Here is a 16832-nt window from a genome sequence, read left to right as displayed (position 1 = left end):
ACACACACACACACACACACACACACACACACACACACACATACACACACACACACACACATACATAATGATAGGTATATGATATATACATATGTGTGTCTATGAAATCATGTTTAAACTATTCTCTAAAGCTGTATTTTATTGAAGCATATGAAAATATTCCTCAATATTTATTTCTGAAATATGATACAAAGCTTTTAGAAAAAATTCAGATAAAAATAAAATATACAAATATACCGTTTTATGAAAGACTCCTATCATCACTTCACTTTTTTCTTTTTCTCAATTTTGATTCAATTGTAGACCAAGTGAAAAAAAATCTATATTTTTTAATATTTTCTTTATTTATTTTACAGTGCTAAGGATTAAATTCAGAGTCCACTATATGCTAGGCAAGTCATTACCCTTGAGCTACACCCTACCTCAATATTTTTATATTTCTAATAAACAAATTTAAGAATGTATGTCAATAACTTTTTAAGAGCTTTCTTCATATTACAGTCTTTTATATACTGTAACTTACCCCAGTAAATTAAAGTTATGAATAACCTATGCATTTGCTTATACGTGCATGTGACAGGTAAGGAAATTGTGTCTCAAAGAGATTTAGTGAATTGGTCAAAATTACACAAAGAGAAAAAAGAAGAACTAGGATTGAGTGATCACATCCTGAGGCTCCAAGACAGAATACAAATTTGACTTTTTCTTCTTCAAACTTGTTGTGGATTTTTCCCCACATTTGTCTTTTTAATAGAATTATTAAGTGCCTTTTTTGTATTCTGACATTAGATATTCAAACTCGTCCACTTCCAAAAATATGTTAAAATAATTATCAAGTATTCTAAATATTCTAATTATGAAATGTATTGTTTAATGATATACCTTTTACTTTTCTGTAAATGTATTTATTCATCATTTAAGATTAGATGATTCAAGCTTTGGCTGTATGATTCAAAATGATTTTTTAAACTATCTAAGTATTAGCTAAATTATGGACATTTTCAACAAATCATTAAAGTAGGAATTTAATAGATTTTTTTCCATTTTTCAATTGATGGCTGTTTCCTTGGGTATAAGAATTTACAGAAATTAAATATACTAGCCACTTGCTGAAACATGACGCAGGGCCCTGACGCTTGCTTAGCAGTTGGAACCACGGGCTCATGAAGGGCTCCTCTTGTTTCAGTTATGAATGTGCTGAATAGCAAGCCTTCAGACCCTGCTAGAACTTGCCAGAAAGGAAAAGTCATCACTATCAATGTGGTTATTAGTTAACATTTACAGAGTGCCAACAATGTCTCTGGTGTTATAAATACCCAGAGGAAGACGCTGCTTCTTTTCAGAGGACAGGAATGGAAGAGAGGATTTGGTTTTGAATGTTCTCTTCCTGTTGGGGGTGGGGTGCAGGAGTGTGCTGTCTTCCTGAGGCTCCTTCTTCACCCTGGAAGACCTCTCATCTGTATTAGTTGATGATATATGCAATAAAATGAACCATGGTATGCATGATTATACATGCCACCCACAAAAGTGATAATAGCCATCATTTTCATTTTTTAGAGAATTTTGAAAACACATTCATTGCCCACTTTTTTTTAAACAAGCAGTTATATCCCTCAAGATATCCAATTGACTGTCACTTCTATTTCCTTGGATATAGCATATTTATGTTACTAGTATATGGCTAGAACTTGCAAAAAAATATATACAGGAATTTATATATGTAAATACATTTATGTAAAATGAAGGATCAACATTTTGGTGTTTGTTTTTGACAGCCAAATGACAAAAGTTAATAAGTCTCTTGAAAAAAGGAGGACTTCCCTAAAATATCTGTACCGATGATTGGTATTCATTTAAAATTAATAAAAGATTGTCTTTTAGGTCATTGTCATTTAATATTGATATACAGAAGAGATTTTGTTATTTATACTGAGCCAAATTCTGATATTAGTTTAGGGATTATACCAGAACATGCTAGTGACAGAAATATATGTAATATATGAAATTATAATTACTTTCTGAAAGTGAAACTTGATGAGAGAAAGGGAAAATCAATGAGTAAAAGTGATCACGCCCTCCATATCTAAAAACTACAAGTGACTTAAAGGTTTAAGAAACACCAAAGTTCATAAACTAGGGCGTGGCTTTATTGTACTAAGATTATGTTAGCATAAAGGTATAATTTAGTCATTGTATTATTGTAAAGGAAGCCTATAATTGAAGGGTTTGGAAAAGAATAGGGTCTTAAACTGACAGTGTACCAAAAATTTGTGCCAATAAAGTGTTAATTCTGTACTCCTGTTAGGTTTTTGTAGATGTTTGTTATTTAATTTAATTTTTTAGAAAAACTGTTCTTTTGCAAACCAAATTTAAAATGTTAAAAGCAGTGTCCCTCTGGTTAGAACAGCACAAGGTACTCAGTCTCCTCCTTAGGAGGTCCATTACAACCTTACAGAATCACAGGATTCCTGAGAACATAATTTGAAAACTGTAATTCTTGTGATCGCTAACATTCTAACCATGAAATGACTTTACTGGAAAAAGACATAAGGACACTGGTCAGTTAACATTTTTTGTTCTGATTGACAGTGTATTAAACAATCTGTTGGTGAAAATGTAGATTATTTTGGTTTGAACTGAGCTTGTAGTTTATACTATTTTTTTATTATATGAAAGCTGTATATGTGAAAGATAAAGTGCTTTTACACTTGCTGTGGGTTTAAAATTTTAAAAACCTGCAAAATTAACAAAACAAAATCCAACTCTTCTGGCAAAGCTGAGGCTACACCATAGCCATGGCGACCTCACCAAGATTATGCCAATCTATGATGCCCTGTTAGTCATCAGAACTCCTTAACTGACTGAAATAATGGGGCTAGATTGGGCTGTAAAAAGAATTATGGTAATTCTTAGGTGTTTCCTGTTTTGGTAGAACAAAACAGAAAAGTATTCCTTCTCATCTGTGAATACTACATCTTTTAGAACTTGTTTTTAAGGTTAGTTGTATTATTTCTTGAAGGTCACACATTTATGAGACACTGAGACATGTTAAATACCAGTTGTAACTTACTGGCCATAACTTTTAAGACCCTGATTATAATATATTTAAAAGAAAAATACTGGGAAGCTGGGGATTTGGCTCAGTGGTTCCGTTGCCTACCTCACAAATGCAAGGATCTGAGTTCAATGCCTGGTCCAAATTAAAAAAAAAAAGAAAAAGAAAAAGAACTACAGGAAAGGAACTATTTCTATAATGTAAGAATACCCTTACTTTTATATTTATTGGATTGAGTCTGTAGAAATACTCAATTTAGGATTCTTTATAATGTAGAGTATTAGTATCCTGAACTGTAATAAATGACAGTTCTTTCTTTGTTTTTCCTCAAGTGGAAATTTGACTTTTCTAGTAGTTATCAAGGCTTCCAAGTTGTTTTCTTTCACTCATTTTTTTATGCTTCCTTTATGACAATAACATATATACTAATAAAGTTTTTTAAAACAGAAAAGTTCACTTAAAATCTCCTCTTATTATAAATGCATTTTAAAGTCTCCTTTAATGACTTAATAACTAAATTTCTTTATTATAAGGTGCTTTGCTTATATCATTGATCGCAAATAGAAATATAGCTAACAAATATTAAACATTGAACTGTGGCAGTTGAAAAAGTTTCAGAGATATTTTTGCTGTCAAGTGTATTGTGAACAGAATGAACCAATGGAAGGAAGGAAGAGGGAGGGAGGGAAGTAGAAGGGAAGAAAGACAGAAATATCAAATAAATACAGTTGATGTAGTGAGAAATATATTTCTTCAACATTTTGTCTTTAAATTTGCTACTTTCCATGAAGGCCTATTCTTTGTATATGATATGAGAAGTGAATGTTGGTTTTGAAATAGTTAAATCAATGTCCATCATTAATCACCGCCTTCACAACCATCAAAGAAAAGTAACCAGTGTCAAATAATCTGAATTCTTTCCAGATCTGCTACCCGGAAATAGAGTGATGAACAAATAATTCTCAGGATTCATCTCTAAAATAATGTCAAAAATGTTGTACTTGCTTCAGCATGAATCTGTGAAGATAACATGAAACATGGAAAAAAATTAGAAAGCATAAAACTAATGCAAAGTGGTATTATTATTCTTATAGAAATGCCAGTGTAGTATAGTGCTAATGCTTATAGGCTGTGGAGTTAGACATCATTGGTTAAAATGGTGACACATACAAAGAGCCTGATTTAGATGCTGCCTAACCTCTGAACACCTCAATCCTTCCCTGTGGAGAACAGGGCTAGTAACTCTCTTTACCTAATAGTGCTGTTGTGAGTACTATTAAATAAGATGATTTTGTAAAGCTCTTCGTACAGGGGCCAGGACGTTATCAGTACTCCTAGCTCTTAAATAGTAAAATTTAAATATCTACTATAATACCAAGTTTTGAGTTATTCTATTATGTTTAATTCCACGCATTCAAAGCTTGTTAAAAACAATGTAGGGTGAAGTTTTCTGGGTTAGATAATAGATGACCCAATGGAAGAGATTTAGACCTTTTAAAAAAAACAATACCAAGTGTGAAGACAGTCTAGGCTTTCAGAAATCTCAACAAATATTCCCAGCTTCTTTTTGCGTTGCTAGGCCATCTTTCTGAAGATAAAGTTCAAACTGCATTTAAAGGAATCACTCAGCTCTTGCTTCTCGCAGGAATGAGTGGTTCTACTAGGGCTGTCATTTGTTCAAATCATAGCTGTTGGTTTTCAAAACTAAGCCTATTTCTTTACCCCTGGTTTTGAATTTATGGGACATGCCCACCTCCCAAACCTGAGTTACATTTTTTGTAAAGCCGGATCTTCCCTGGGGAATCCTAACTCAGGATAACAGCATGAGACATTGTGTTGCCAATATTCCATTTAATTTTAAGCAATTCCATAAGAGCATTTTAAATACCTAAGCTAAAAGTGATACAGTCATATTGAGTACACTGTAAAGCTCATTCTCTTACGATTCCAAACAAACACCATTTAAGTGCCAACCTACTATTGCAAGAGTTTACTATTTTATTCTTTCTCCAAAATGGCATCAACAGTGATGGGGCGCTTTCAGGGTATTATTGGACAGACTTTTTGCAACAAAAGGGCAAGCTGGAGGAAATGCAAAGTAGACTTTGCTATTTTATCTCAGCCCTCCTCCAACCTACACTCCCCCTAATCAAACAAGCGGCTTTATGACGTGTACAATTGCAGTAGAAGTCTAACTGACTTCTGCACAGGCTTACACAGGATTTCCTGGCCAAAATCATAGTGTGGACAGCTATAGCTACAGGGTTACAAAGCTTCCAGGAAGCGAGGCTTCCCCTTTTTTTTTTTTTTTTTTTTTTTTTTTTTTTTAAGGAGTCCAGTTGACCAAACCCCGTCATTTGCAAATTCTCTCCGGACTTCTTTCATTTCCTTTCTTTTCATTGGATAGGATGGGAAAACAAAACAAAAACCTCCCTCCCTGAGAATATGTATTTGTTCGAGGTGTCATTTCCTTGTGAGGTTATTTACAGGTTCCCTGCTGTTTAGCTTTTCTTACCTGGTAATTACTTGCTGAAAGAAATCTCCTTGGGGTAAGCTCTTCCTTTAACCCCTTTTGCTTGCTTTTCTTTGGAGGCTAGCAAGGAGCGCAGGACTCTGCAGTTTCTGGGAACCCACCTAGAGGGCCCCCTTGACGCCACGCATCCCCTGTCAGGCAGCAGTCTGCAGCCGGAGCGGACTGCTGCAGAGTTAATGTACAGTACCGCGGAGCCTGCAAGTGTCCTGCGCTGCTAAGCCCGGGGCGGCACAGCCCAGAGCAGAAGAGGCAGCCGCGATGATTCCCAAGGTTCTGCTGGAAATTCGGCGCTGGGGGACTCCAGCAGGAGCTTGTTGCCATTGTGTTTAAAAGCATGCAAGGTCTGTATGGCTTGGGCATGAGAATCTTTCCGATATCAGAGCATCAGAGTAAATGACATCTACTGAGGAACTGAATTTGGGGTAAAGAGAAAGAGAAAAAAGACAGTGGGGGAAGAAATTCTTAGACAACGTCTGACTTGCAGCTGTGAAATTCATTTTCCAAGGCAAAATATAAAAAGCCCACACATGGTTTCGATAACAACAAATTAAAAAGAATTCTGCAGTGAAAGAATCAATAGCTTAGTCATTTTACTTCAAGAGGGCAGACAGCCTTATTATGAGGTTAGGCAGCAGAAATGCATTTCATCACGACAGAGCCTTCTGAAGTCATGATGGTAGCTAATGGTAATCCTGTCCTGCAAAGAAGAAATTACTCATTGCCTTCTTACTTGTGCAGTCAAAGCCAGCAATTCTGAGATCTGGGGACAAAGCTGGCTTTGGTTATACGTGTATGGTTTCTAGCCCCTCCGCTCAGGTCTTTGTCCGACACATCTCAGCTCTCACTGTGTTAAGTGACCACATAAGAATATGTACCTAAGAAAGAAGAAAAAGCAATATTTATTTATAAAAGACATCATGGCAAAGAAACCTGGAGTTTTCCATTTCCCTTCTAACACTCCTTTAACAAGGATAGCAAGAAACTGTTTTTTGACTCCTCTTTTCCCACATTTCATAGTCCTTCCTGCGAGGATGCATTAATTTACACTCTGGCTGTTGGATTTTACCAGGACAATATTTGCCATTGTTTAGGATTAGCATCTGGACTGTTTTTTTCAGTACGTTGACTGACTAGTGGAACCTAAAGGATGGACCCATACCTGCAGTGCTTTGTGATGTTCCTTTCTTCAAATCCTGGAAGGGCTTTTGGTGATGCTCTTTGTTTTTTTGGGATTCAATACTTGTTGCAATAATTGCCCATGAGAGCTGCTCAAACAAGAGAGTTGGAATCCATCTATGAAAATCACTACACTAACCTAGGAAACGAGGAGAATATTAATGAGAGAAGATCTGCAAACATGATGCACGTGAATAATTTCCCCTTTAGAAGGCATTCCTGGATATGGTGAGTAAACAAGATCCCCTTTAGTTGGTAAAACTCAGATTTCTCAATTCCATGCCAGATACCAGATGAGGATTTCTCTTGAAAAAGAACTGGGATTTGGGGAGAATGAAGTAAAACGTGTAAAACCAAAGGCTGACTAAGAAAGTATTGGTTATACAATAAAAATTACTTACGAATGTAAAGCATCTAAAATAAGAAATCAAGTATGAAAACATAAGGACATTCACAACTGCTAAACATTTCATCGTTTAAAAAAAAAAAGTAGAGTAAGGGAGTTTTGAGAATGGCAACTATTTAACAGATAAATAACAGAGAAGGGAAGATTTGTGATTTTTTTTCCTCTTTTGTTTTATTTGGAAACTCCCTGGGGAAGGGTACACATGCAGTTCTGACATCTAATATCATTTGGCTTGAATTTCTAAAGAAGGTTAAGGGAAACTTAGAACGCTGACTCAATTTTAAATAAGTCCAACATCTGTTAGTGTTGAACATTTAAGAATACTTTAGGTATTCAAGAAATATTTCTACTAACATGAACCAATAGAATTCTAGGAAAATTCTAATACATGAATCATGAAGTGTTCAGAGTCTTAGAGAACTTGCTTAGTGCTGGGATGGGTTATTTGGTCCTGCATTAAGGTTTAATGCAATGTAGTAAGGTCTCTGGACTTGTGATATAATGGGCCACTTCTTATTGAAGTTTATGAGTAAATATATTTAGGAAGTAATTTCTGAGAGTATTATAAGGGCAAAGGTTATTATCATTTTTTAAATTGTCCCTTTTTAACATGTCTTTAGGTGGTCTGATTCAATTTATTATAGCAGAAACTTTGTGAATGCCTAATTAAGGCACACTTTAAGGCTTTGTGTTTACTAGCATGGGTTACTTGGCTTTCTCTGTTGTGTCTGATCTTCAAATTACATTTCTAAAGTAAATATTTTTGCTGAACTCAGAAGAAGTAATAGATATTCTACTACAGATTTCTAAGGGTTTTCCAGGTTTTGTGACTGTGTCTCAAACCTTCTGGATAGTTTAAAACACCACCAGAATCATCTGCTGGTTTGGTCCAGCTAAAAATGCATTGCAGAGAAAGGTGGGTAACATCTTCTATCACTCTAAGCAGCTGCATATTTTCTATCAGTACAGAGACATCCAGAATCAATGCTGTGGCGTATCTTCCTTGTCTGCTGACCGCAGCCGCTGTCCCTGGCTGTCATGTACTTGGGAAAGAGTCTGGGTTCTCTGCCTCCAAATCCCAGTGGCCTATTTCCATCTGCATCACTAGAGTTCCTGACTCCCTGGGAGGTTTGGTGCTGTCACTTTGCTTGTCCTGTTGGTGAGGGTCTGACATCAACCATGAAGCCATCATCATTCTTAACAGAAAAGTGCACATCAGTAGCCTTTATCCCTGAAAACTAAGAAGTCCTGGAAATCTTCCTTGGCACAGAGTAGGAATTTGTCAAATATGCCTTTTTTTTTTTCTTCTAGACTTTATACCATTCCTTAAGATTTGTTTAGAGGGGAAAATTGACATTCTCATTTCTATAAAGTGTGCACTGCCATAATGCCACAGTTTTTGTTTGAACTCAGTCTATGGTTTGAGTCCATTTATTCATATTTTAATAGGTAGGGCACACATACTCTGTGAACGTCTAATATTATGCATAACCTTTTATGTTGCTGTATTAACTTCACCACTACTTTTGATAGGAAAAAATGAGCTATTCAATTCTGTAGTTTTGGGAAGAATGCAAATTTGCTTATTCATGCTCCTCTAGATCTGTAATACATATGTTTGAAGGTTGTAAAGAGAAGTTGATAGTCCTGTTAGTTTTCTCTTGTACCTGAAACTATGCAGCCCTTCATCCATTTCACTGTGCACTGTACCGGTTGTTGCTGTGCCACCCTGAGCTAATGTGGAACGTGAGTGCTTTGTGCATCCTTTCTTCTGAGTCCCTCAGAAGGATCCATCAGTGAGACATTAGAGTCAAAAGAGGAAGGTGATGGTTTCTTCCCAGGTGACCCAGTTAGTGTTTTGTCTGGTTCCCAACTTCCCCAGTTACTGTTTTCCTCTTATTTATAATCTCACTTTTTAGTACTGCAATACAAGATTCTTGGTGTTTGTTGATAGAAATCTTCTTTTCCTTTTACTTACTGGGCGAGTCCATGTTGGATCTGATTCAGTGTTTATGAACGTTTGTGCTAAAAAAAATATTTGCCAAGGTGTCTTTTTGTCTGCAAAGATTCCCCCTTTCTTCATTCTCACATGCAGGGGTGGATCAGAAGATGACAACACACCATGCCAGGAGACAGTAAACCCTAAAGGAGACATCTGCTTTGGTTTCAGGAGCCCTACCTCGTCTCTATGAAGGCTCTGAGCACTTTGGATAGGCAGGATGTAGAGATGCATGCTCTGGCCTCTTTCCCCTTTTGAGATGTATGAAAGGGAAAATTGAAACACAGGAGATCTGAAGTAATCTTTAAAAGTTCATCAGAGATAGTGATTCAAACAGAAACTCTCATCCTCCTGCCTTAGGCTGGTGTGTTGATCATTATGCAATCACATTACAAACTCATTGTTTTTTGGTTACAAGTTAATGTTAATAAGAGGTCCTATTACTTGGCTTAATAGAACACTACCCCTGAAGTGCTAAAGGAGTGCTGTGAAGAATGTGTCTTTCTTGTTTGAAGCTACGTGAGAAATATTTGCTGGAGGATTTTATTGCAAGGGCTTCTTTCCATTACACTTTTTAGCTCTTTACTGCTAAGCCAAACAAAGATAAGGGTTTGCCTCACTGGATAAACATGGACTATATAGCTCCTATGTTTTATTCTGGCTAGTTGTAAGCACGGACTGGTAGCCTGGCAGTTAAGAATCGGGTCTTGCTTGGTTCAAAGACGAGAAATGCAAGTCAACTTTCTAGGAATTTAAGTTTCATGTAGAAGCAATTAAGAATACTCTTTAAAAACTTCATGACTTTGAACCAAATATAAGAATATATCAAGAGTGAGCTAATAGAGACTGGGTAACATTTGGGTCATTCTTTTAAGATCATGACATAAAGTATCTTAATAATTGCTATTCTTTAATTGCTATGAAATTTTATTTTATTTTTTTCATAGAAGTATGAAGAATATTTTTGTATTTTTTTCTATTAATATCTACTCATATGACATTAAAATAAAAAAATTTTAAAGAAAGAATGACATAATATAGTGTCTATAGCTTTTGCCTTACTTAAAAATACTTAACAACATTGTACAATCTGATATATGACAATGTAATAGTTTTCATCCCAGAATAAATTTCATTCCTGGATTGTGGAGAATACAACCAAAATTGCAAAATTTCGGAGGGCATTTTTAGTATTTGAATATCTCTGTATCCATTTTATGATAAATTCAGAGGACAGTAGAGGATAGACCCCCAAAGACCCTTGCTGGGAGGTGGTGTTCAGTGTTGTGGTCCCAGTGCCCTCTGAGGATACCAGGGGAAGATTTGGGAATAGTGATTGTGGGTGGTGATTAATTATTTGCTTCTGTCATGCTTAGGGCTTTGTTTTTTTAAGGGCCAGGTGTCTAAAGGCTTTAATCAAGCTGTCTTTGTGGTGTTGACACCTAATTCCAATCAAAAGGCAAAATGGGTAGATTAATGCACCTTAACTCAACATGGAGGCTTTTCCCCGTTCTTCTAAGCCCCCATGCCCTTTGGTTGAACTATCCCTTTCCAAGTATGAGCTCCAATAAAGTTACTCTAACAGGTCACAGTTTAGATCTTCTATACACCAAAGATTCAACTTGTAAATATTCTCACTTGGTTTGGTTTTGTTTGATACAATTCCTTTCCAGAGTAAAGAAAGATATAAATCAATAAATCAATATATCAATAACATAACATTTTTATACATGTCCATAATTCACATATACATATATATATATATATACACACATACACACAGCTATATGTATATTCAAATTAGTCCATAAGTAAATATTGAGACAGAGGTAAGATGATCTGCTTCTTAGTGAAGGAATGTAGCTAGTTATTTAGAATCTCATCTCTTAGATTTTTCTTCCCTTTGCACATTGAAGCTATAGAAACTCAAACCCAGAATTACATTTTCCAGAATTATGTTCTGACCATTATAATGTCACTTGTTTTGTTTGAATTTTAGTGGGTGGGAAAAGTGTTAAGTTTGATGACAGTGTGTGAATCAGAAGACCGAATGTACTCTCTCATGAAAAAAAAATGGATTCTTCCCATTTTAGTCAACTTAAAATTCTTCCAGTGCTTCCTTGACTTCTAAGGACATCATAGAACTAGAGCTTATTTCAGTGCCATATTTTCCTCTGGGTGACAAAACCACTCAGAAATTCTAAAATCCAACACCAGACTCCCAGCTTGATTCGGAATCTTGTTAGGGTTGAATAGTTTATGGCCTATAAAGTTTAGAATCATAATTATGTCAACTCATCTTGTTCACAAATCTGTGGGACTCAATAGTAAATTTAGGCCATTTTCGAAGTAAAAAGCTCAGATCCAGATTTAATACAGCAAAACGTTTTTATTAGATGACATTTTGATCCCAGTTAGCATATTACTTTTCTCTTGGCTTTTTGTTTTACTGACTTATATTGCCTCTGGTTGAACTCTTTCTACTAGTTATACTTTGAAGTTTATACATAAAAATGAAAATGCATGTTTTTATGTTTAAGTAAATTTGATAAGGACTGGCACGATAGAGAAGGAACATTGCCATCAGTGATACTAATAGGCCCACCATTTGCAGAAATTAAGTATAATCTCTGCAGTCTTTCTGTTAGTAAAATAGTTTGTACACTTTAAACTGACAGTTTATATTCTCAGTTGTCGGAGTTGGTGGCCCTCGCCGAGAAGATCTTAGAAAATCCCTGCCAAAGGAAGAAGAGAAAAATTTAGCCTCTGTCATATGAAAATAATCAGCTAAGAATTTGGTGTGTTCATCTGTTAGATTTTTTACTTTACAGCACTTTTTGCCACACTTCTTTTAATTGACTCTTACTAATTTACCTCCACTGATGCTAGGTCTTTGGGCTCAGAAAAAAACTGGGTAAGTAAGGTAAAATAGTTTACAGTTCTGAGATGGAAGAAGAAGCTAAGGGAGCTAAGAAATAGTTTCTCACTCATCACAGTAAACCTTTCTTTTTTAAATCTTTCCTTCCTTCTTCTCCTTCAATTATGTCCCACAAAAGGTAACAGTCCTTAATATTCTGTGTAGCTACGGCTTCATCCTACCTGTTGAACTCAAGAAGTCTCTAAGCCACAAGTGACTATCATAGCTGCTGATCACCTGATGAACTCTTGAGTGGTTTGAGAAGTAATGGCCATAAACATGTCCAAGAAAATATAGTTCAGCTCAGGACTCTGTAAACTTGGGGGCCATAAAGTTTTTGTGTTGCATGGTGTAATACAATATAGACACATGCAACCTTATCTATATGTGTACCTACATCTACATATATGGCCTTTATATAATCAGGTTATTTGCTGGGTGGGCGGGGGGACTCTAGGTCACTAACTCTGTTCTCAACCCAATGTTACTGTTTCTTGCAACTTTGCAAACACTCACTGAGCTCTTCAAAACTAAATGATTGCATAATATATTTACCCACTTCTTGTTAAACAGTAGACTAAAGAAAGCCTCATAACACCTTGGTAATAATAATTAGAATGTTAGCATTGATATTACAAAATCACTCAAGTGAATTTTCTTGACATTTAAGTAACATATATGATGTGAGAATGCCAGTCCAGCTGAACCTTTCTGCTCATGCTACCTGTTTTCATATGAATTACATGATTTAACAACAACAGCAAGGATGACTTTCTTACATTTATCTCTCTTTGCAGATGAGGAAGGCAGTACTCGTAGAGGTTAAGTAACTTGCTCAAGATCCCATTTCTGTTAGAGAAACAGATCCCTTCAACACTAGGTCTTCCTTGATTGCAAAGCTCAACATCTTTTTAACTTACTATGCTGTTTTTGTGGCAGATGCCATAGCACCCTTCCCATGGGCCTTCTGGAAAACAGATTTCCAGTAAACCAAAGAAAATGATCAGATTCACCATTCATTTAGCCAGTTGTGTAAGCTTATAGCACTTCGTTGAACGTGAATGGCCTTTTCTTAAGAAACTTATTAATGTTAGGACTATGGCCTGTACTTAGTGTGTGTCAGCAGCTTTTTCTGTTTTCTCAGAATGAGAAACTTTACAAGGAATTTGCAGTGAACTGTGTTCCTGGGGCCATTCTGGTCCATGGGATCATTTCTGTGAATTAGTAAAAGGTGCTTCAGTAGCAGATATCTTAGGAAAGCTGCCACATTTTGGGCAGATTAATATGAAATGCAAACTACAGTGCTTGGAGAATGGACAGAGCCTCTGTGCAGAGCAAAATGTTCCCCTTTACTCTGGGTGCAAGCTTGGTGAGCACAGCTTAGGTGGGGTCAGCTCCTTCACCATCTCTGCAGGGTGGGATTGGGTGATGTTCAAACCAGTCCTGGTGCCTCTTTGATGCAGGCTCCACCTTCGCTTCGTGAGAGTCAGATGAAATATCTATGAGAATACTTTGTTATTAAAAAAGATTGTACGAGTTCTGGGGTTTGCTGATGTTATCATTACTTTCCTTAAAATGTTCAGTAGGTCTTTCATTATTTTAGCCATGAAAAAATGTTAAATATTACCTGAAATCAGAGCTAAATGCCAAATAAACATTTTAATCATAAAGTAGTCCAATATCTGAACTGATGAAAAATGTCATTCTTAGTGAATTATAATGGAACGGGTGAAATATACTGATTCTTTTAAGCATAAATGATGCTCAGATAAATATGATAACAGTCCTGGCTTTGAAGACCGGTAAGGAGAAGAGCCATGGGAAATAATAATAATTACAGTGAACTTGGGAGCAGATTTTAATACCGATATACACAAAGTGTTGAGGAATTTAAAGGGAGAAGCAACCTAATTGGCTTGATATAGATATCTTAAAGAAGTCTAGAAATGCAAGACCAAAAACATATGGATTTAAGACTTTGTAGTGATTGGTAACACTCTGCAGTTTACGGGATGTATGGGGACAGGTTATATTTTGGAGTTTATAAAACCAGAGAAATGTGATGCAGAGAACTTTTTTAAAAATGTGGGCAGAAAGAACAGAGGAATGGGAAAGGCAAGGGGATGACATGGATTGTAAGATGAAGGCAAAAGCAGTGGCTACCGAAAAGTACTGAGGGCTTTTTGAGAGTAGGGGCCATTCTCAAGGGATGTACACCAACCTAGAGCTAAAAATAATGGAAGATGTGATTCACTCAAGAGAGGGAGGGAGGAAGAGGAGGATGGTTGTAGATGATCTGGAGATTAAGTGAATGAACTGGAGGAAGTTTTGGTCCTTGGCCTCTGTTTTCTCTGGGAAGTAGAATTCAAGATCACATCTCAGAAGGCGAGGAATGGAGGAGCAGGTGGGACAGCTGAGTCAGGTAATGAAACAGCCACTGTGGGGAATTAGGCTGCTAAAGGACGGAGTACACAGGGATCAAGTTTAGAAATGATGAAAAAAATTAAGTCAGTAAAGGACATTTTGCTCTGCTTTTGAAATTACTTATATGAAGTATTATGTCAGGGAAAGGGTTATGTTACAATTGTTAATTAATAAATTAGGAACTGTTTTGTGATTAGAATTTTTCCTATTGATTATATTTTTGGAGATTCCAAAGAATGAAAAGCTAATTCTGTTGTTGCTGTTGTTGTTGTTTTCTATTTTGTGGTGGTAGAAACTTTTACGAACATATTAATTAGGTTGTACTTCCAATTGCATGACCTGATTTTGGAAATGTGAGATTTCATGTGGTGTCTGGAAATAATTCTTGGGTGACAAATAAAAGCTCTAAAATATTTGCTTTGAAGTTTATCTTCAAATGAATAAAAATCACAGTGGGAAGAGAAGACAAAATGACTTAGCTTTGTTCACTTTTTAGTAGGAACTTCTCTGTGCTTTATGTTAGAATGTCACAAATCCATATATATATATATGTAACCCGCTTTTACAGAGATTTCTTCAAAACCCCTCTGATGTTTACTTGAAAGTGTCAGCATTCTCTGAGAAATTCACCAAAAATAGCAAAGCATAATATGACTTTAACCCGATCATGTCTAACCTAGTTTAAATACTAATAATTTAAATTCTCTTTTATGTTGCCATGATACTTCAGAGGAAAGAATGACAAATATATGATATTTACTAAGGGATATTATTAAACACCCTTGTAATTTTTAAGCCATACTAATAAGCACTGGAGAATACCAGGAGTTTGGTAGATATTATGAATTCCTTTCATCTCTTCTCATCATCAGTACTTTCTCTGGGCAGGCAAAGCTTCCTCTTGATAGTCTTGGCATTCATGGATCACCATCACTTTACGCAGGGTTTTCTGTTTGGGATTTCTGCTGTGGCTCCCAAATTTAAATAAGGTACTAAGTGGTATTAATCACTTATAAGGGAACTTCATTCTCCATTTCCCATGAGTTTCCATATTTTTCTTTTTTGAGTTTGAAAATGAGAAGGTTCACTAAATGATCACTATAGTGTCAAAATCTATGACTCATGTTTTACCTAATTAATGCGTTTATTTCTCTCTCTCTTTGAAATAATTGTCCTTTAATTCTAAGTAATGCAGAGAAACAATACGTTGAACCAGTACTCCAGGACTGAACTCTGATGTTTTCTCATAAAGTATTTGGCTCTTAGGTAAAAACATTTAGCCTCTCAGTGGTAGGTATTTTTCTTAATTACTTCTCCAGAAAGACTATGCATAGCAGCTTTATTGGTGAGTAAGACAGCAATATTATGCCCTGCCCAGAAATGTTGATATGCACAGAATTAAGAAAACATCCCTTATACAGTGTATACATCACTCAGGTCTTCACAGTTCCTCCCTGCAAAGTCTCAAGCCCTTCCTTTGTCCAGTCCCCATCTAATGTAAAGAAATCACATGGTGTTAAGTTCTTAATATCAGGAACCTAATTGTTAGATTGCTCAGTGAGTTTAAAGCCAATAACTAACATAATTATGGAAAGCCCTTGATATTCTAGAAAAGAAAAGAAAATTAGCAAGCTGAAAATTGGCAAATTGAGGCAATTTAGTGTTACTGAGTGGAGCAGAGGAAGCTTCATGCAAGTCATCGAGTAAGGCCCTGGAGTCTTAAAGCTTGAAGTGTTTAAATTTTAAAGAAAAATATACTTGTGGAAAGTCTCATTAAAAAATCTATGCAAGATTTTATTTTTGAAAGAGGAAAAATTTTAATTTGGATCAAGATGTTACCATTTGAAAGACTCATGATATTCTACAATGATTCCCCTCATATTGTATTGCTTCTAGGAACTTTCTATAACGAAAGTAGCCTTGGAAATGTCATAGGAACATGTCATATTCTATGAAAGCAGCCACCTTGAGTACTTTGTTATACTTTATACCCTAGGACCTAGCACAATGTTCTACTTATTAAAGACTTGGTACATTTTCTCTGAATGAATATGTGAATAGAAAAAGACGAGTAACAAAAAATGTTATGATTAAGAATTTAAATATCCTTTCACATTTTACTGTGCCATGTTTTTATATGAGGCAAGGTGACTAATGCTATAAAAATAATAATTGCAGCTATCACATTAAACATGGACTAACCCTTTTTACAGACGATATCTCATTTGAATCCTTTCAAAAATCTGAGACAATGGTTTGTCATCTACACACTAAGGATGCAACCTCAGAGAAGTCACCTGCCTCCTCTGTGACTCAGTTTCC

At 35.8% G+C, this 16832-nt stretch overlaps 1 protein-coding gene across 3 annotated transcripts in view; it reads left to right on the top strand.

Annotated features, from left to right (window-relative positions):
- Pde4d (phosphodiesterase 4D) overlaps positions 1-16832 on the top strand; it is a 1223725-nt gene that overhangs the window by 669914 nt on the left and 536979 nt on the right. Inside the window, exon 1 of one of the 3 annotated variants that reach the window (XM_010626921.3) lies at positions 5451-6992. The exons of the other annotated variants lie outside the window; for them this stretch is intronic. Within the exon in view, the coding sequence (XP_010625223.1) occupies positions 6847-6992 (146 nt within the window). The 5' untranslated portion in view covers positions 5451-6846. Of the gene's footprint in view, positions 1-5450; positions 6993-16832 lie in introns of those variants that run through there. 3 annotated transcript variants of the gene reach the window in all.

Source organism: Fukomys damarensis, unplaced genomic scaffold (genome assembly GCF_012274545.1).
Source record: "Fukomys damarensis isolate Sample0158 unplaced genomic scaffold, DMR_v1.0_HiC HiC_scaffold_1, whole genome shotgun sequence".
Classification (NCBI taxonomy): Eukaryota; Metazoa; Chordata; class Mammalia; order Rodentia; family Bathyergidae; genus Fukomys; species Fukomys damarensis.
The sequence above is the reverse complement of the archived record's forward strand: the minus strand, read 5'-3'. Positions and strand labels throughout refer to the sequence as shown.